Source organism: Pelodiscus sinensis, chromosome 19 (genome assembly GCF_052426305.1).
Source record: "Pelodiscus sinensis isolate ZL-2025 chromosome 19, ASM5242630v1, whole genome shotgun sequence".
NCBI classification, from domain to species: Eukaryota; Metazoa; Chordata; order Testudines; family Trionychidae; genus Pelodiscus; species Pelodiscus sinensis.
The window spans coordinates 33,475,901-33,496,118 of NC_143070.1; the positions used below are offsets into that span (position 1 = coordinate 33,475,901).

Consider the following 20,218-nt stretch of genomic DNA (forward strand, 5'->3'; position numbering starts at 1 on the left):
AGTCACTAGATGTCCCTGCCAGCTGTAGGGCACCCACACAGGGGCACACAAAGTCCCAGGGGTGGGGCAAACAGCCCCACCCCCACCAGCAGCACCCACCAGGTGTTCAGAGCAGAGGGAGGCTTGGGGTGCTGGGGAGGGGGTGAAGGTTCTGGCTTTGGGGTGGGACCAGGGTTGACGTGCAGAGGATTGGAGTGCTAGAGGGTGCAGGTTCCAGCTGAGGGTGCAGGATCTGGGGTGGGACTGGGGTTGAGGGGCTCAGGCTCGGGGTGCAGGGGGTGAGGGTTCTGGCTGGGGGTGCAGGCTCTGGGGTGGGACTGGGGTTGAGGGGCTCAGGCTCGGGGTGCAGGGGGTGAGGGTTCTGGCTGGGGGTGCAGGATCTGGGGTGGGACTAGGGATGAGGAGCTCAGGCTTGGGGTGCAGGGGGTGAGGGTTCTGGCTGGGGGTGCAGGCTCTGGGGTGGGACTGGGGTTGAGGGGCTCAGGCTCGGAGTGCAGGGGGTGAGGGTTCTGGCTGGGGGTGCAGGATCTGGGGTGGGACTGGGGTTGAGGGGCTCAGGCTTGGGGTGCAGGGGGTGAGGGTTCTGGCTGGGGGTGCAGGATCTGGGGTGGGACTGGGGTTGAGGGGCTCAGGCTCGGGGTGCAGGGGGTGAGGGTTCTGGCTGGGGGTGCAGGCTCTGGGGTGGGACTGGGGTTGAGGGGCTCAGGCTCGGGGTGCGGGGGGTGAGGGTTCTGGCTGGGGGTGCAGGCTCTGGGGTGGGACTGGGGTTGAGGGGCTCAGGCTCGGGGTGCAGGGGGTGAGGGTTCTGGCTGGGGGTGCAGGATCTGGGGTGGGACTGGGGTTGAGGGGCTCAGGCTCGGGGTGCAGGGGGTGAGGGTTCTGGCTGGGGGTGCAGGATCTGGGGTGGGACTGGGGTTGAGGGGCTCAGGCTCGGGGTGCAGGGGGTGAGGGTTCTGGCTGGGGGTGCAGGATCTGGGGTGGGACTGGGGTTGAGGGGCTCAGGCTCGGGATGCAGGGGGTGAGGGTTCTGGCTGGGGGTGCAGGATCTGGGGTGGGACTGGGGTTGAGGGGCTCAGGCTTGGGGTGCAGGGGGTGAGGGTTCTGGCTGGGGGTGCAGGATCTGGGGTGGGACTGGGGTTGAGGGGCTCAGGCTTGGGGTGCGGGGGGTGAGGGTTCTGGCTGGGGGTGCAGGATCTGGGGTGGGACTGGGGTTGAGGGGCTCAGGCTTGGGGTGCAGGGGGTGAGGGTTCTGGCTGGGGGTGCAGGATCTGGGGTGGGACTGGGGTTGAGGGGCTCAGGCTTGGGGTGCAGGGGGTGAGGGTTCTGGCTGGGGGTGCAGGATCTGGGGTGGGACTGGGGTTGAGGGGCTCAGGCTCGGGGTGCAGGGGGTGAGGGTTCTGGCTGGGGGTGCAGGATCTGGGGTGGGACTGGGGTTGAGGGGCTCAGGCTCGGGGTGCAGGGGGTGAGGGTTCTGGCTGGGGGTGCAGGATCTGGGGTGGGACTGGGGTTGAGGGGCTCAGGCTTGGGGTGCAGGGGGTGAGGGTTCTGGCTGGGGGTGCAGGATCTGGGGTGGGACTGGGGTTGAGGGGCTCAGGCTTGGGGTGCAGGGGGTGAGGGTTCTGGCTGGGGGTGCAGGATCTGGGGTGGGACTGGGGTTGAGGGGCTCAGGCTTGGGGTGCAGGGGGTGAGGGTTCTGGCTGGGGGTGCAGGATCTGGGGTGGGACTGGGGTTGAGGGGCTCAGGCTCGGGGTGCAGGGGGTGAGGGTTCTGGCTGGGGGTGCAGGCTCTGGGGTGGGACTGGGGTTGAGGGGCTCAGGCTTGGGGTGCGGGGGGTGAGGGTTCTGGCTGGGGGTGCAGGATCTGGGGTGGGACTGGGGTTGAGGGGCTCAGGCTCGGGGTGCAGGGGGTGAGGGTTCTGGCTGGGGGTGCAGGATCTGGGGTGGGACTGGGGTTGAGGGGCTCAGGCTTGGGGTGCAGGGGGTGAGGGTTCTGGCTGGGGGTGCAGGATCTGGGGTGGGACTGGGGTTGAGGGGCTCAGGCTTGGGGTGCAGGGGGTGAGGGTTCTGGCTGGGGGTGCAGGCTCTGGGGTGGGACTGGGGTTGAGGGGCTCAGGCTTGGGGTGCAGGGGGTGAGGGTTCTGGCTGGGGGTGCAGGCTCTGGGGTGGGACTGGGGTTGAGGGGCTCAGGCTTGGGGTGCGGGGGGTGAGGGTTCTGGCTGGGGGTGCAGGCTCTGGGGTGGGACTGGGGTTGAGGGGCTCAGGCTTGGGGTGCAGGGGGTGAGGGTTCTGGCTGGGGGTGCAGGCTCTGGGGTGGGACTGGGGTTGAGGGGCTCAGGCTTGGGGTGCAGGGGGTGAGGGTTCTGGCTGGGGGTGCAGGATCTGGGGTGGGACTGGGGTTGAGGGGCTCAGGCTTGGGGTGCAGGGGGTGAGGGTTCTGGCTGGGGGTGCAGGATCTGGGGTGGGACTGGGGTTGAGGGACTCAGGCTTGGGGTGCAGGGGGTGAGGGTTCTGGCTGGGGGTGCAGGATCTGGGGTGGGACTGGGGTTGAGGGGCTCAGGCTTGGGGTGCAGGGGGTGAGGGTTCTGGCTGGGGGTGCAGGCTCTGGGGTGGGACTGGGGTTGAGGGGCTCAGGCTCGGGGTGCAGGGGGTGAGGGTTCTGGCTGGGGGTGCAGGCTCTGGGGTGGGACTGGGGTTGAGGGGCTCAGGCTCGGGGTGCAGGGGGTGAGGGTTCTGGCTGGGGGTGTAGGATCTGGGGTGGGACTGGGGTTGAGGGGCTCAGGCTCGGGGTGCGGGGGGTGAGGGTTCTGGCTGGGGGTGCAGGCTCTGGGGTGGGACTGGGGTTGAGGGGCTCAGGCTCGGGGTGCAGGGGGTGAGGGTTCTGGCTGGGGGTGCAGGATCTGGGGTGGGACTGGGGTTGAGGGGCTCAGGCTCGGGGTGCAGGGGGTGAGGGTTCTGGCTGGGGGTGCAGGATCTGGGGTGGGACTGGGGTTGAGGGGCTCAGGCTTGGGGTGCAGGGGGTGAGGGTTCTGGCTGGGGGTGCAGGCTCCGGGGTGGGACTGGGGTTGAGGGGCTCAGGCTTGGGGTGCAGGGGGTGAGGGTTCTGGCTGGGGGTGCAGGATCTGGGGTGGGACTGGGGTTGAGGGGCTCAGGCTCGGAGTGCAGGGGGTGAGGGTTCTGGCTGGGGGTGCAGGCTCTGGGGTGGGACTGGGGTTGAGGGGCTCAGGCTTGGGGTGCAGGGGGTGAGGGTTCTGGCTGGGGGTGCAGGCTCCGGGGTGGGACTGGAGTGGAAGGCCAGTCTGGATGTTCTCTTTCGAAAAAGTTTGCATTACACAGCGCCTTTTTTCGAAAGCACAGGACGGATCTAGGCCTAGTAGCAGGGACACCCTTCCGCTGCCGTATTTGGGGACGGGGGGGGTGGGGAGCAGGGGGGGGGGAGCATGGGGATTTAAAGGTGCTGTGACTTTTTTTTGGTGCAATTTGTTTCCCTCAATCTTCCCCTTTTTTTTCTTGCCATGTTCGGTATTTTGGGTGAAACTCTGTGGCAACCTTAGGAGCAGGCCCGTAGGCAGGAGTTTCTGGGGGGGGGGGGCTTTTTTGGTAAATGCAGACCACAAGGGTGTGAATGCACCCCCTTGCTTCCTTGAGTCAGCGAGAAAAATAGCCCCAGCCTTTCCTCGGCTGGCCAGAGCAGGGGGGAGGGAGGCTGTGGCCGACGCATACTTACTGGTAGGTGCATTGGGGGTACTTTCGCACTCTATGCACCCCGCCCCACATTGGGCATCTATGGGGTGCAGCGCTCCCAGGCCCCCTTTGCATCCTCAGTGTAACACCACTGGTAGCTGTAGGTGTGATACCCGCAGTAGTGCTGGGGGGAGCAGCAATACTCCCAGGTCTGTTTGTGATCTGTGTAGCACCAGTAGTAACCTTTCCCATAAAGGCCACAGGGATGGTCGGCCCGACAGCGCTTCCCAGTGACGGTCACTGTGGAGTACTGGGGGGAGCAGGAAGTGGTGGATCCGTCTCCTCGTGAGCACTCGTACTGCTCCGAATCTGGATTCACCGAGCACTTGCTTGTGCAGCAGTAATCCCAGTCGTTGCCGTGAGACGTGTAACACCAGCTGTAGGCGTATCCGTAATACCCACAGGGCGCCCCCACGCAGCTCCACCCCTGGGCGGTGACACGGGAGTCCGGCAGGTGCTTCTGCTCCTGGAGGGTGCACTCTCTGTCCGAAATCCCAGAATCCTTTGCTACTCCAGCAGCAGCAGCAGGGGTCAGGACACAGGCCAAGTTGTCTTGGTTGTACAAATTCGTAAACCTTTTCTGCCATTCGGACAAGTCGGGAAAACCTGCCGTGAACCGGACGTTTGTCAGCTGCAAGCTGTTCTGATCCAAGTTCTGGCTGCCCATCACCCGGGAGGTCTCCGCGTCCAGTCGGTTTCTCTTCCGTCCCGGGAGGAGCTGGGAGTAACGGTCGGACAGGAGGCTCCGTAAGGTTCTGTACAAGGCGGACCTCACTGCGGATACAACCTCTTTGACTTTATCGTTCTCGGAGCCACAGTCGTCTGCAAAGACCTTGACTGACTGGACGTACAGACGGGTTAGCTCTGCGTTTAGCTCCTTCACAGACATGATTCGAAGTTTGGACTCCTCCCGGTTCTCGGCTAGGAAGGCCAAGGAGAATTTTTGGCGGCTGTCAATGTCGTCGCAGCACACAGCCGTCCAGATGTGGCTGGGCACCGAGACCCGGTTGAGGGGCCGGTTACGGTCCCCTTCCTCGTCCTCGCTCTGCTTTGGGATTCTCACATTGACACTGGGCACCGTTCCCGTCACTAGGTACGGGATGCCAGACTTGCAGCTCCCAGAAATCTGAGCCTTGAGGGTTTTCTCCAGCTGGTACCAGTGGATGCGGTTGAAGCAGGGGTCCATGGGGGCGGCGTTGGTGAGGGTGAAGGTGGCCGTGCGGCCCTCGTTGCACTGGAAGGCGTTGGGGTTCAGGTGTCCCCGGTCGTAGGACGTGTCCTCGTAGTCCTTGTTGACGGCCTGGCTGGATCTCAGCTCGTCCTTGCTCAGTGTAGACTCAGACTCTGTCGCCATGTCTGGGGACTCGTCTGGATGGAACAGCTGTGGACGCAGAAGGTCAGAAGGTCAGAACTTGGCCCAGTGTAGATTTCTCTACCTGAGGTCTCTGCCCAGCCTGGGATTGGATGCGCGTTGGGCGCCGTGGGGAGAACGCTGCTCCGGGTGGTCTCCAATGCGCGTTGCTGTTTCTCATCCGAGGGGAACTTTTGGGGGGGTCTCCAAACTGGCGGAGGCGTCCGTGGGGCTCACCCCGGCCCCCCCGTGCATGCGATGACCTCACCGTGATCGGCGGGCGTGTCAGAGCCAGGGGGCTGGAGCCGCCCCACATCCTCCGTGGGTCCAGCCCGAGAGGGGACCTTGCGGCTTGCACCGGGCCGCTAGCTTTTCTTACATGCCCGCCTAACGCCGTGGGGCAGAGGGGGCAGGAGGGAAGTGTGGGAGGGAGGTTGTTTTAGTGTCATATTGTCCCTGCCTTGCAGTGTTGCACTGAGTCACTAGGTGTCCCTGCCGGCTGGGAGGTGCCCACACCAGGGCACACAAAGTCCTGCGGGGAGGGGGGTGGAGTATTTAACTCAGTCTTGCTCTGACTGTCCAGGGTGGGACCCCTAGTCCAGGTCAAACAGCCCCACCCCCGCCAGCAGCACCCACCAGCTTTTCAGAGCAGAGGAGGGTTGGGGTGCAGGGGTGGGGGTTCCGGCTGGGGGTGCACGCTCTGGGGTGGGGCCAGGGGTGAGGGGCTCAGAGTTGGGGTGCAGGGGTGGGGGTTCCGACTGGGGGTGCAGGCTCTGGGGTGGGGCCGGGGGTGAGGGGCTCAGAGTTGGGGTGCAGGGGTGGGGGTTCCGGCTGGGGGTGCAGGCCCTGGGGTGGGGCCGGGGGTGAGGGGCTCAGAGTTGGGGTGCAGGGGTGGGGGTTCCGGCTGGGGGTGCAGGCTCTGGGGTGGGGCCGGGGGTGAGGGGCTCAGAGTTGGGATGCAGGGGTGGGGGTTCCGGCTGGGGGTGCAGGCTCTGGGGTGGGGCCGGGGGTGAGGGGCTCAGAGTTGGGGTGCGGGGGGTGGGGGTTCCGGCTGGGGGTGCAGGCTCTGGGGTGGGGCCAGGGGTGAGGGGCTCAGAGTTGGGGTGCAGACACATACACGTACTGTCTCTCTCTCTCTCTCACACACACACACACACACACACACACAACTCACACACAGAAAAGAACATGTACAGATACTTTCCCACACTCACTTACACAAACACACACACATACACACCCTTTCTCACACACACACACACACACACAACATGCACACATACACACCCTGTCTCACACACACACTCACACACACATGCACACATACACAAAACACACACATACACACCCTTTCTCACACACACACGCACACACATACAAAACACGCACATACACACCCTTTCTCTCACACACACTCTCACACATGCACACACACAACGCACACATACACACCCTCTCTCTCACACACACACGCACACGCACACAAAACACACACATACACACCCTTTCTCACACACACACGCACACACACATACATAACACACACATACACACCCTTTGTCACACACTCTCACGCACTCACGCACACACACACACACACAACGCATACATACACACCCTTTCTCTCTCTCACACACACACACACACGCACATACACAAAACACACACATACACACCCTTTCTCACACACACACACATGCACACACTCAAAATGCACACATACACACCCTTTCTCACACACAGTGTCTCTCTCACACACACACACCCAGCAGGGGGCGCTCCGAACTAGAATACAGTTTGAACTCCTCCCCTCCCTCCCCCCATCCTCTACCCCCCACTCTAAGTCTCTCTCAGGGCCTGGCAGCCCCATGAACCCTGGAGGGGCTGGGTTAGGATTTTGAATCTTTGGGGCCGGCCATCCTGAGCTCACCCACGGGGCGGGGCCTTCTGGGGGCTCTTGGGGCATGCGGTTGGGTGCCCGGCTTGCCAGTCAGGATCCAGACCCGCCCCCCCGGGGCTCTGAGTCCCAGGAGATGCTCCGGATGCGGGCGGGAGGCACAGGAGGGGCGCGCGGGGCAGAGCGTTGGGGCGTCTCCCCAGGGTAGATGGGCCCCATCGTGGTCCTGCCGGGCCGCCCTCCGCATGGGGACATGTGGCCTTGTGCGGTGGCGGGGCTCCGCACGGAGAGCTGTGCGCGACGGTTCCCTTTCCGGCTCCGGACCAGACGGACGTACCGTGAGACGAGGCCCTGTGTCGGCAACCCCCCCTTTTGCACAAGATGCTGTATCCCTCCTTTTTTGGGGGACGTGCGAGGGTACGTCTACACTACAGCGCTATTTCGAAATATCTCCCTTCGACAGAGTTATTTCGGAAGCGCTTATTTTGAAATAACGCGTCTACACGGCCAATGCATTTCGAAACAGCGTTTTGTTCTTTCGAAATAGCGCGTCCACGCTGCTTGGACGCTGAATTGCATTCGAGGCCCCCGGAACTGGTTCCGGCAGGACATCGGGTCAGTAGTGACTTTGTGGCTAGGGGGGCCAGCAGGGCACCCTGGGAAGGGCTGGAGGCCCCCTATTTCGAAAGAAGCGTTTATTTCGAAATAGCCATTTGGAAATGGGCGCTATTCCTCGTGGAAGGAGGTTTCCCCATTTCGAAATACGCCCTCCGCTTTTTTGAATGAATTGTGAAATAGCAGTTGGCTTGTCGACACGAGGAATGTGATTTCGAACTAACTTTGCTGTGTAGCCACACCCCGAGGGAAGGGCTGGTGGCGCACATGTGTTGAGGGAGGGTCTGGCATCCCCGCCGGCATACTGGACCGGATGGCCGGCTTATCCCGGCTCCCCAATGCCGGGCAGGGTCTCTGGAGCCGAGCCGGCCTGTCTCCCGGAGTCCTTCCCGCCTTTTCCATGCCCCCAAGTCTCTGTGTTCGCCTCTCAAAAGGCGTGCGGGGCAGGGGGAGGGGCGCGTCCCTTCCTTACCTCCATGCCAGGGCGAGCTGAGCATGTCCCACCTTACAAAAAGAGGGATTAAAAAAAGCCCCGCCCCTTCAAGCAAACTGGGCATGCTCCAAGTGCGGAGGCAGTATAAAAGGCCAGAGAGCAGCTCAGTCTGGAGCAGCCAGTGACGAGGAAGAGACCGCTAAGCAGAGCGGCGACAGATGTCCTAGAGACTTTGACTACCAGGCCGCACTGCCCTGAGCCAAGGGTGACTCCCTGACTCTGGCCACTGAGCTGCACTGCCCTGAGCCAAGGATGATTCTGGCTAGTAGGCCACACTGCCCAGCGACTCGTGCTATTTATTGACTCGTGGGACTGCCCCGAGACCAGGGGTATGTACAGGCTAAGGAGAGGGCTGACGACCCTGCGGCAGATCAGGAGGTGTCCTCACGCTGGAATAGCTTTATTCCTGGGATGGGGTGAGCAGACGTCGTCACCAGCTCATTCACTGATGAGCCTGATTTCCGCCACGCCACGCTGGGCCCTCTCATTTCCGAGCCCGTCCTCTGTTGGTTTCTCAGCCACGGCTCCCACCCCACCTGGGGGCTGCCCGTATCCCGGCTTTCTGGCCCCGTCTCGTAGCCTGCCAACAACAGCCGCTGTTCTAGATCAGTGCGATGTTTTCTGGGCCCCCTCCCACATCCCGCCGCTTGGTCGGACAGGAGAAAAATCCAGGAGGGGATCCTCAGGGAATCCATGTTGAAGCACTTGGAAGAGGGGAAAGTGACCAGGAACAGTCAACATGGATTCACCAAGGGCAAGTCGTGCCTGACCAACCTGATGACCTTCCGTCAAGGGTTCATCCCCAATTTGGAACGATAAATGCAGAAGTGGGGCCCCACAAAAGTACTCCAAAACCTTCTCTACCAGGCTTTGGTTAAAACTCTCTCCCTTCCCCCGGCCCCAAATCTTAACAACCTAGATTTTGGGAGAAAAACTCCGCGGCCACCACTCAAGTACTGGCAAGAAAACCCGAGGAGAGATCACTTGGGACATCTCACCCCGAAAGTCCAAACCAGGACACACAAATTAACCAACACCAGATTACTACAAAGAAAAGAGAAAGAACTTTTATTATCGCCACAATATTCGTGTTGCAGGCATCATGACTAGATGGAAAAGAAACAAAGTGATGTACACATGGAGGGGAAACCCACCATGGGCCAGCGGCTTAGGGTATGTCTACACAGCAAAGTTCTTTCGAAATAACAGCCGTTCTTTCGAAATAACTTTCCTGGCATCTACACGGCCGTTCTGTTATTTCGAAATTAATTCGAAATAGCGGAGGGCTTATTTTGAAATTGGTAATCCTCCTTCCATGAGGAATAGCGCCAGTTCCGAAATTGCTGCTTTGAAAGAAGCACTGTGTAGTCGCTTATTTCGATATAGGGGGCCTCCAGCTCTTCCCAGGGTGCCCTGCTGGCCGCCCTGGCCACAAGGTAGCTTCTGACCTGATAGGTCCAGCCAGCCTTCAGTACGATTCAACGTCCACTCAGTGTGGACGTGCTATTTCGAAATCGAAAAACGCTATTTTGAAAAGCATTTTGTGTAGCCACATTATTTCGAAATAAGCTATTTCGAATGAACTAGATAGTTCCAAATAACGCTGTAGTGTAGACATATCCTTAGTTACAAAGGAGAGCAAAACCCACTCTTAAATGCACAGATATCCGATCCCATGTTCCAAACCATAAAACAATCAACGTTACCCTCCTTACAGATCGTGAATTCTTACAGATCGTGAATTCTTACAGATAGTGAATTCTTACAGATCGTGAATTCTTACAGATAGTGAATTCTTTTCTTGAAGGAGCATTCTGTCTGTCTCCCTCACTAGCTGGAGAGAAACTACCCAGAGAAAAAGGAGGGAAAAACCCCAAAATTCCTCTGTCCCAGTTTGAATTTCCTACCTACATTCCTATTGGCCAACTCTACCTGGGTTAGTATCATTAACTTCTTAGTCTCCAGACTGCTGGCCATCTATCGTGGTCACATGACAGTTTCTCTGATGAGAACATAACATAAGAACGTAAGAACGGCCATACTGGGTCAGATCAAAGGTCCATCTAGCCCAGTATCCTGTCTGCCAACAGTGGCCAGCACCAGGTGCCCCAGAGAGGGTGGACCGAAGACAACGATCAAGCTATTTGTCTCCTGTCATCCCTCTCCAGTTTCTGACAAACAGAGGCCAAGGACACCATTTTATCCCCTGGCTAATAGCCTTTTATGGACCTAACCTCCATGAAATTATCTAGCTTCTCTTTAAACTCTGTTATAGTCCTAGCCTTCACAGCCTCCTCCGGCAAGGAGTTCCACAGGTTGACTACCCGCTGTGTGAAGACAACTGGCTCTATGGATATGGGGAAGTCGGTGGATGTGATAGATCTTGACTTTAGCAAGGCTTTTGATACGGTCTCCCACAATATTCTTGCCAGCAAGTTAAGTGAATGTGGATTGGATAAACGGACTGTAGGATGGATAGAAAACTGGCTAGAAAGCTGGGCCCAGTGGGTAGTGATCAACAGCTCAATGATGGCAGTCGGTTTCTAGCGGAGTGCCCCAAGGATCGGTTTCTAGGACCAGTTTTGTTCAACATCTTCATTAATGACCTGGCTAAGAGGATAGATTGCACCCTCAGCAAGTTTGTGGATGACACTAACCTAGGGGGAGAGGTAGATACGCGGGAGGGCAGGGATCGGGTCCAGAGTGACCTAGACAGATTAGAGGATTGGGCCACAAGAAATCGGATGAGGTTCAACAAGGACAAGTGTAGAGTCCTGCCCTTGAGATGGAAGAATCCCAAGCATTGGTACAGGCTGGGGACCAGCTGGCTAAGTGTTGATTTGTAGTGTTGAAGTTCAGAAAGGGAGCAGTAGAAGCAGGAAAGAGGTGGGGAGGGGATGAAAAACCCAGGGCAGTGCCGGAGAAGAGAGGTGCAACCTCTTGATTCGTTTCATCTAAGCTTTGGTGTGGGAGAGCCAGATCAGCTGGACTAACACTGGGCATTTTACCGGGATCAGGTAAGGTTGCCAGGTATCCGGTTTTAGCCTCAACTTATGGGTGTGGGGGAGCGTGTGGATTTAAAGGTGTAGTGACTCTTGCTCAACCAATTTTTCAGCCATGTACAGTATTTTTCGGGAAATAAGCAGGCTCATAGGCAGGAGCTTCTGAGAGGAGTGCTTTTTTGGTAAAAGTAGAAGGCAAGGGTATGAATGCACCCCCATGGCCCTCCTAGCCATGAGACCGGTTCTGTTCAATATCTTCATCAACGATTTAGATATCGGCATCAAGAGTACTCTTATTAAGTTTGTAGATGATACCGAGCTGGGAGGGGTTGCAGGTACTTTGGAGGATAGGGACATAATTGAAAATGATCTGGACAAACTGGAGAAATGGTCGGAGGTCAACAGGATGAAGTTGAATAAGGATAAAAGCAAAGTGCTCCACTTAGGAAGGAACAATCCGTTTCACACACACAGAACGGGAAGCGACGGTCTAGGAAGGAGTCCGGCAGAAAGGGATCGAGGGGTTATACTGGACCACAAGCTAAGCAGGAGTCAACAGTGTGACGCTGTTGCAAAAAAGCAAGCATGACTCTGAGCTGCATGAATAGGTGTGTTGTGAGTAAGACATGAGGAGTCATTCGTCTGCTCTACTCTACGCTGGTTAGGCCTCAGTTGGAGGATTGTGTCCAGTTCTGGGCACCGCATTTCAGGAGAGAGATGGAGAAATTGGAGAGGGTCCAGACAAGAGCCACGAGAATGATGAAAGGTCCAGAGAACATGAGCTACGAAGGAAGGCTGAAAGAATTGGATTTGTTTAGTTTAGAAAAGAGAAAATTGAGAGGGGATATGAGAGCCGTTTTCAGGTATCTAAAAGGGTGTCATAAGCAGGAGGGAGAAAACTTGTTCATCTTGGCCTCTGAGGATAGAACAAGAAGCAATGGGCTTAAACTGCAGCAAGGGAGGTTTAGGTTGGACATTAGGAAAAAGTTCCTACCTGTCAGGGTGGTTAAACACTGGAATAAATTGCCCAGGGAGGTTGTGGAATCCCCATCTCTGGAGATATTGAAGAGCAGGTTAGATAAAGGTCTATCAGAGATGGTGTAGGTGGTACTGGGTCCTGCCATGAGGGCAGGGGACTGAAATGGATGCCTCTATGCACCCCGCCCATGGACAGGCCGCTATGGGGTGCAGTACTCCCAGGCCCCCTTTGCATCCTTGATGTAACACCACTGGTAGCTGTAGGTGTGATACCCGCAGTAGTGCTGGGGGGAGCAGCAATACTCCCAGGTCTGTATGTGATCTGTGTAGCACCAGTAGTAACCTTTCCCATAAAGGCCACAGGGATGGTCAGCCCGGCAGGGCTTCCCAGTGACGGTCACAGCGGAGTACTGGGGGGAGCAGGAAGTGGTGGATCCGTCTCCTTTTGAGCACTCGTACTGCTCCGAATCTGGATTCACCGAGCACTTGCTTGTGCAGCAGTAATCCCAGTCGTTGCCGTGAGACGTGTAACACCAGCTGAAGGCGTATCCGTAATACCCACAGGGCGCCCCCACGCAGCTCCACCCCTGGGCGGTGACACGGGAGTCCGGCAGGTGCTTCTGCTCCTGGAGGGTGCACTCTCTGTCCGAAATCCCAGAATCCTTTGCTACTTCAGCAGCAGCAGCAGGGGTCAGGACGCAGGCCAGGTTGTCTTGGACGTACAGATTCGTAAACCTTTTCTGCCATTCGGACAAGTCGGGAAAACCCACCGCAAACCGGACGTTTGTCAGCTGCAAGCTGTTCTGATCCAAGTTCTGGCTGCACATCATCTGGGCAGTCTCCGCGTCCAGTCGGTTTCTCTTCCGTCCCGGGAGGAGCTGGGAGTAACGGTCGGACAAGAGGATCTGAAAAGTGTTGTACAAAGTGGACCTCACTGCGGTTACAACCTTTTTGACTTTATCGTTCTCGGAGCCACAGTCGTCTGCAAAGACCTTGACTGACTGGACGTACAGACGGGTTAGCTCTGCGTTTAGCTCCTTCACAGACATGATTCGAAGTTTGGACTCCTCCCGGTTCTCGGCTAGGAAGGCCAAGGAGAATTTTTGGCGGCTGTCAATGTCGTCGCAGCACACAGCCGTCCAGATGTGGCTGGGCACCGAGACCTGGTTGAAGGGCCGGCTACGGTCCCCTTCCTCGTCCTCGCTCTGCATTGGGATTTTCACATTGACATTGGGCACCGTTCCCGTCACTAGGTACGGGATGCCAGACTTGCAGCTCCCAGAAATCTGAGCCTTGAGGGTTTTCTCCAGCTGGTACCAGTGGATGCGGTTGAAGCAGGGGTCCATGGGGGCGGCGTTGGTGAGGGTGAAGGTGGCCGTGCGGCCCTCGTTGCACTGGAAGGCGTTGGGGTTCAGGTGTCCCCGGTCGTAGGACGTGTCCTCGTAGTCCTCGTTGACGGCCTGGCTGGATCTCAGCTCGTCCTCGCTCAGTGTAGACTCAGCCTCTGTCGCCATGTCTGGGGACTCGTCTGGATGGAACAGCTGTGGACGCAGAAGGTCAGAAGATTTTGGCTTTTCCTAAGATGCCAACCTCCCTGGCCTGTCGCAAACAGCAGCACCTGGGGCTCAGCTCCCCAGCCTCCGACACACACACACAACCCGTCCTTCCCCTCCTCCTCCAGCCAACCTCCCCACCCCCGTCTTCAGATGCAGACCAGCCCCCCTGGGGGCAGTAGCTACTTACTCACTTGAGAGCCGGGATGTCCAGCCCACCCCCTGGGGAGATCAGACACGGCCTGGGTCCGTCTCCACCCTGAGACCTCCCTCCGGGCCCCCCTCCCTTGGGTCTGAATTGGATCACACCCCTCTCCTGGTGTCCTCCCAGTAGTGCCCTTCTTGGACCTCCCAGCCCTCCTTCTGGGACCCCACCTCCTGCCCCGCCTTGTCACCTCCTCCTGCCCCATCCCCTGGGGCCCCATTGGGAGTAGAAGAAACCAGCGCTGAGGAAATAGCCGGGCAAGGAAGCGGGAGGTGGATGAGAAGCCGCAGGAATTTCAACCAGGTGGACTCTGGTCCCCGCCTCAAGCGGTGTCCCCATTGGCACGTTGGTCGGGAAAACGTTTGTCGGTCAGGGCCAAGGGCACCATTTCAGGAGGGGGAGGGCACTACCAGTGCACCAGGCATGGCCTGCTCTTCTTGGCCATCCCTCGAGGCCCAGGGAGTGAGGGGAAGTGCACGGCCGGTGCGTTTCAGCTCCCTCCCGGTGGCCACTGGGAGGAGACCGAGGCGGGATTCCTCTGGGCGATTCCCGTGTGCAGCCTGATGCACAGACAGAAAACGGTACTGCCTCTAAATGGAAAAATGCCTGGGGATCTTCCCACCACAGCGCCCCCCTTCTCCTGGTATCTCCCCTCCATAGGGCTCCCCCTTAAGAACATAAGAGCGGCCGTACTGGGTCAGACCAAAGGTCCATCTAGCCCAGTATCCTGTCTGCCAACAGTGGCCAGCACCAGGTGCCCCAGAGAGGGTGGACCGAAGACAATGATCAAGCGATTTGTCTCCTGCCATCCCTCTCCAGCCTCTGAAACAGAGGCCAAGGACACCATTTTATCCCCTGGCTAATAGCCTTTTATGGACCTAACCTCCATGAATTTATCTAGCTTCTCTTGCTAGGAAAAGCCCTTTTTCCGGAAAAGCGTCCGTGGCCAATGTAGACGCGCTTTTCCGGAAAAAAGCCCCGATCGTCATTTTTGCCATCGGGGCTTTTTTCCGGAAAAGACTACTGTGCTGTCTACACTGGCCCTTTTCCGGAACAGTTTTTTCGGAAAAGGACTTTTGCCCGAACGGGAGCAGCATAGTGTTCCCGGAAAAACACTGACAATTTTACAGTAAATCGTCAGTGCTTTTCCGGAAAAGCAAGCGGCCAGTGAAGACAGCTGGCAAGTTATTCCGGAAAAGCGGCTGCTTTTCCGGAATAAGTGTCCCAGTGTAGACACAGCCCTGGAGTATAGATTATTCGAAGAGTTATGTTTTAAAGAAGGTCAGAAGTCACTAGTGCCCTCTAACCTCCCTCTCCAAACTCTCCTGTTAGCTGTTCCTGGTCGCGCTCTCCCTGGTGGCTGAGTCACACGCTTATATAGCTCTGGTAGCCCCTCCCCCTGACTGAGGCTCAGCCAATTAACAGAGGCTTCTAGATTTCAAACCTTTTAGAAGCTCCTTCAAACAAACAAACAAACAAACCAAACACAAGCTCAGCACACTGCAAATAACTCCCCCACACACAAAGGCTACGTCTACGCTGGCCCCTTTTCCGGAAGGGGCATGTTAATTTCAGAAGCCGTAATAGAGAAATCCGCGGGGGATTTAAATATCCTCCGCGGCATTTAAATAAAAATGTCCGCCGCTTTTTTCCGGCTTTTAAAAAAGCCGGAAAAGAGCGTCTACACTGGCCCCGATCCTCCGGAAAAAAAGCCCTTTTCCGGAGGATCTTATTCCTACTTTGAAGCGGCGGACATTTTTATTTAAATGCCGCGGGGGATATTTAAATCCCCCGCGGATTTCCCTATTACGGCTTCTGAAATTAACATGCCCCTTCCGGAAAAGGGGCCAGTGTAGACGTAGCCAAACACACACTCCAGACAGTCACTTACCACAAGGGTCCCGTTTTTACTCCTCTTTTACCTGGCGAACTCCCTCTCCAAACTCTCCTGTTACCTGTTCCTGCTCACACTCTCCCTTCCCTGGGGTACGGCTACACTAGCTCGTTAGTTCGAGGTAGGCAGGGTAACGAGGGCAACCGGAGTTGCAAATGAAGCCCAGGATTTAAATATCCCGGGCTTCATTTGCATGTTCCTGGGCGCCGCCATTTTTAAATCGCCCTTAGTCCGAACTAACTGTGAGATGCGACAGTTAAACGTTAATTCGAATTAACTCCTTAGTTCTCATTAACTGCTACTCCTGGGATTTCCCTGTGCCCCATGCCCCCTTCCTCTCCTGCGACCTCGCTCCGGGTGCCGCCTTCCCTGGGATTTCCCTGCAATTTCTCTCCTGATGAACGACTCCCTCCCTTTCCCTCTCCCCTCCCCCTGTCCTCTCTGTTCCTCCCCCCAAGCACTGAGACCGACCTGGGGCTCCACGAACCACTGGCTGCGCCTCTGAGGACGCTCTCCACACGGGCTGCGGTCCAGGGTGTAGGCCGACCAGAGCGGGATGCGGTTGGCCTTGTCGTAGAGGGTGGCGAAGTGGTAGCGGTTCTGGTACCGCTGGCAGATCTGGGCCGTGCCGGACGTGGGAAAGCTGCTGGGATCCGTTTCTTTGTAGAAATACTCTCGGCACTTATCGAACGTCCCCACTTTGGCCAGCGCCGGCCCTGCCCAGAGCCACACGCAGCCCAGGAGCACCGGCCAGGCCATGGCGCGGCGAGAGATCAGCCCTGCCCGCTGGACACCAGATGTCAGACCCTGCTGGGTCCCTCCTATTTATAGGCCCCTGGGAGCAACCTCTGATTCCTGCTCTTTGCAGGCGCCCTGCCAGGGGCTTTCTAAGTAAACACAGTCACTCCATCCCCGGCTGCAGCCCTGAGCCCTCAGCCTCAGGCTCGGGGAGGGAGCTGGGGGGCAGGCGCGGAGCTGACGTCTGCGTGCTCTGGGCAGGGGCTGGGAATTGGGAGGCAGGCTCGGGGAGGGAGCTGGGGGACAGGATGGGCTCTGAGAGGGATGTGGGAGGGGGTGAAGGGTGCAGGCTCGGAGCTGGAGTCTGGGTGCGAGCTCTGGGCCAGGCCTGGATTTTGGGGTGCAGGCTCTGTGAGCGACAGGCCAGGCTGGAGAGAGTTTGGGGGGCACGTCGGTCCCAGGCTGCACCCCCGGGGGGCACCGAGAGTTCTCGGCTGTTTTTCCCTTTTACTGGAAATCTCAGGGGAGCCCTGCCTGTGTGTTTGGTCTCTTGGTTCACTTTGGGTTTTGTTCTGACAGCGGGGCCTGGGCAGACATGTCCTGTACCTGGCTCTGGGCAGGGGGAGATCCCAGGGGACGATGAACAAAGCAGGCAGGGCTGCCTGCTGGGGGCTGGGGTAGTCTCAGCCAGTTTAGGAAGGGGCCAGTCTAGCTGGCTTGCGTGGCAGGGCAGGCTCCAGAGCCCTGCCCCCTTCTCCTCCCAGCCAGGCTGTACTGATGGCTCCTGGTTCCTGGCTCAAATCCGGGGCTCCGTACAGCCCCCCCAGACTGGAGACCTTCCCAAACAGGCCACAAACCAGTCCCACAGAGCGCTTCAGCTGCCTGCCTGAAGCCTCCCGAGCAAAACCCCTCCGATACCCCAGCAATATCCGTGCCCCAGATGGCGCCGGGCCTATACACAAGTGAGGGGTTATAGAACCCCATCTCACCTACCCCGAATGGGTTCTTCCGGTCCCAAGAAACCAGCCACAGTTCCCAGGTCAATTTACCCTCTGGATCTCACCCAGAAATCACACGGGGCCAATCCTTTAGCATCTACCATCTAACAGTTTATTACTACAAGAAAGAAAAGCAGGAGAGTGAGGTTGCTAAAGTATCCTACATTACATGCATCGAATCTCCCAGTTCTCAATGCAGGCTCGCAGCAGAGATGTTATCACGGCTGGCTTAACAGTCTCTGGTGCACATCCTACGTCAGGATGGGTCCACGGTTCTTCCCGGCTCATTGTTCCCTGCAAAGCTGCCTCTGGGAACAAGAGCTGAGCTGAAGACATGATGGAGGGTGCCACATGGCACTTATATACCTCCTCCGGCATCTTCCTGGCCAGAGCAGGTCACTGTGAAAATGGCGATCGGGGCTTTTTTGCGGAAAACCGCGTCTAGCTTGGCCACGGATGCTTTTCCGTAAAAAGTGCTTTTGTGGAAAAGCATCCTGCCAATCTAGATGCGATTTTTCCGAAAATGCTTTTAACGGAAAACTTTTCCGTTAAAAGCATTTCCAGAAAATCATGCCAGTGTAGACGTAGCCTCTTGTGTCCCAAGTCAGCAACCATTATCCTGGCTGGCTTGCAGGTCTCCAGACATTCCTCGGGGGCTGTGTCTACACTGGGCCACTTATTCCGGAAAATCAGCCGCTTTTCCGGAATAAGCTGCGCGCTGTCTACACTGGCCCCTTGAATTTCCGGAAAAGCACTGACGATCTACTGTAAAATTGTCAGTGTTTTTCCGGAAAAACGATGCTGCTCCCGCTCGGGCAAAAGTCCTTTTTCCGGAAAACTGTTCCGGAAAAAGGCCAGTGTAGACAGCGAAAATGGCGATCGGGGCTTTTTTCCGGAAAAGCGCGTCTTCATTGGCCAAGGACGCTTTTCCGGAAAAAAAGCTTTTCCAGAAAAGCATCCTGCCAATGTAGATGCTCTTTTTCCGGAAATACTTATAACGGAAAACTGTTCTGTTTTAAGCATTTCCGGAAAAGGGTGCCAGTGTAGACATAGTCCATGTGTCTCGGGTACTTAGAGATCTATTGTCTAATTAGCAAAGCCACTGGATGAGCATTCCTCGCCCATTGCTCTGCTTCAGATAGAGAACCTTCCAGTGTCAACACAGAGTCCATAATTATAACCCCACATACAGATATCGTACATGTATATGCTGTTCATCTTGGCTACGTCTACACTGGCATGATTTTCCGAAAATGCTTTTAACGGAAAAGTTTTCCATTAAAAGCATTTTCGGAAAAGCACGTCTAGATTGACAGGACGTTTTTCCGGAAAAGCACTTTTTGCGGAAAAGTGTCTGTGGCCAATCTCGACACGGTTTTCCGCAAAAAAGCCCCGATCGCCATTTTCGCGATCGGGGCTTTTTTGCGGAAAACACGACTGTGCTGTCTACACTGGCCCTTTTGCGCAAAAGTCTTTCGGAAAAAGACTTTTGCCCGAACGGGAGCAGCACAGTATTTCCGGAAAAGCATTGACGATCTTACATGAGATCGTCAGTGCTTTTGCGGAAATTCAAGCGGCCAGTGTAGACAGCCGGCAAGTTTTTCCGCAAAAGCAGATGATTTTGCGGAAAAACTTGCCAGTCTAGACATAGCCGAGGTGTTTAAGTCTCGGCTTGACAAAGCCCTGGCCAGGTTGATTTAGTTGGGATTGGTCCTGCCTAGAGCAGGGGGCTGGACTTCATGACCTTCTGAGATCTCTTCCAGCTCTATGGGTATGTCTACACTACCCCGCTAGTTCGAACTAGGAGGGTAATGTAGGCATACCGCACTTGCAAATGAAGCCCGGGATTTGAATTTCCCGGGCTTCATTTGCATAAGCGGGGAGCTGCCATTTTTAAATCCCCACTGCTTCGAACCCCGTGTAGCGCGGCTACATGGGGCTCGAACTAGGTAGTTCGGACTAGCGGGGTAGTGTAGACATACCCTCTGATTCTACCTATATCTGCACCAACAGCAGACACAATTTTCTACACTCTGGGTCCTACTGGCGTTTCCCCACCCCCACCCCAGTCTGGCACCTGAGGTGGCCACTTCAGTTCACCTCATGGTAAGGCCAGCCTTGGCTACCCAGACACCTTCTCTCCTTATATCCATTGCATATCACCTTGCATTTGCTGTCCATGGTGTTACCGATTTTTGGACTGGCTCGGTAACTCCGTAGGATCAAATCCCCGTGCAATGCACATGGCTCATGATTTGACTTGCTCTTTACTTTACTTTGACATTGTTTGTCCTGTGTTATCTGGTTCACAGTACATTGTTCCCTGCTTGATTTCCCGCTTATCTTAATTTGCTCAGACATTCTGTTGTCTTAGCCTCCTGGTCTATTGATGTCTATTGAGTTAGCACAAATATTCTCTTTTCCACCAAATCATTTATGTAATTCCCAACTCCTGTCTGCCTCCGGTAGGAGTTCAGGACAGCGATATAGTACATTTAGGGTTCACTGGTATAGGGCCCTGACAGATCTCTTGCTCCATCAAGGATGATAAACATTCAGCTGTCTGTGTTTTCATAGGCTCCCCCGATATATCATGCCAATTCTACGCAGGTAGCTAGCATCATAGACGCCGTGAGAGGCCCCGAAGACCACACACTCAGATACAACATGAAGGTGCCTGAGTCAGCGTTACTGTTGTCAAAGTCAGACAGGACTCACAGATTTGTCAGACCGCTCTGTTTATTCAGCAAAGCT

At 56.7% G+C, this 20,218-nt stretch overlaps 2 protein-coding genes across 2 annotated transcripts in view; both read right to left on the reverse strand.

The window, feature by feature from the left end:
* Positions 1-1,019: 1,019 nt before the first annotated feature.
* LOC149523108 (uncharacterized) overlaps positions 1,020-20,218 on the reverse strand; it is a 53,172-nt gene continuing 33,973 nt past the window's right edge. The window contains exon 2 of the mRNA XM_089771384.1: positions 1,020-5,121. Coding sequence (XP_089627510.1) covers positions 3,781-5,094 — 1,314 coding nt within the window. The 5' untranslated portion in view covers positions 5,095-5,121 and the 3' untranslated portion in view covers positions 1,020-3,780. The remainder of the gene's footprint in view (positions 5,122-20,218) is intronic.
* Positions 11,192-17,226, reverse strand: LOC149523109 (endonuclease domain-containing 1 protein-like). The gene is made up of 2 exons (XM_089771338.1): positions 16,200-17,226; positions 11,192-13,617 (listed from the first exon to the last, which is right to left on the reverse strand). Exons 1-2 carry the CDS (start codon positions 16,485-16,487, stop codon positions 12,277-12,279), a joined length of 1,629 nt encoding a protein of 542 aa, XP_089627464.1. The 5' UTR covers positions 16,488-17,226; the 3' UTR covers positions 11,192-12,276.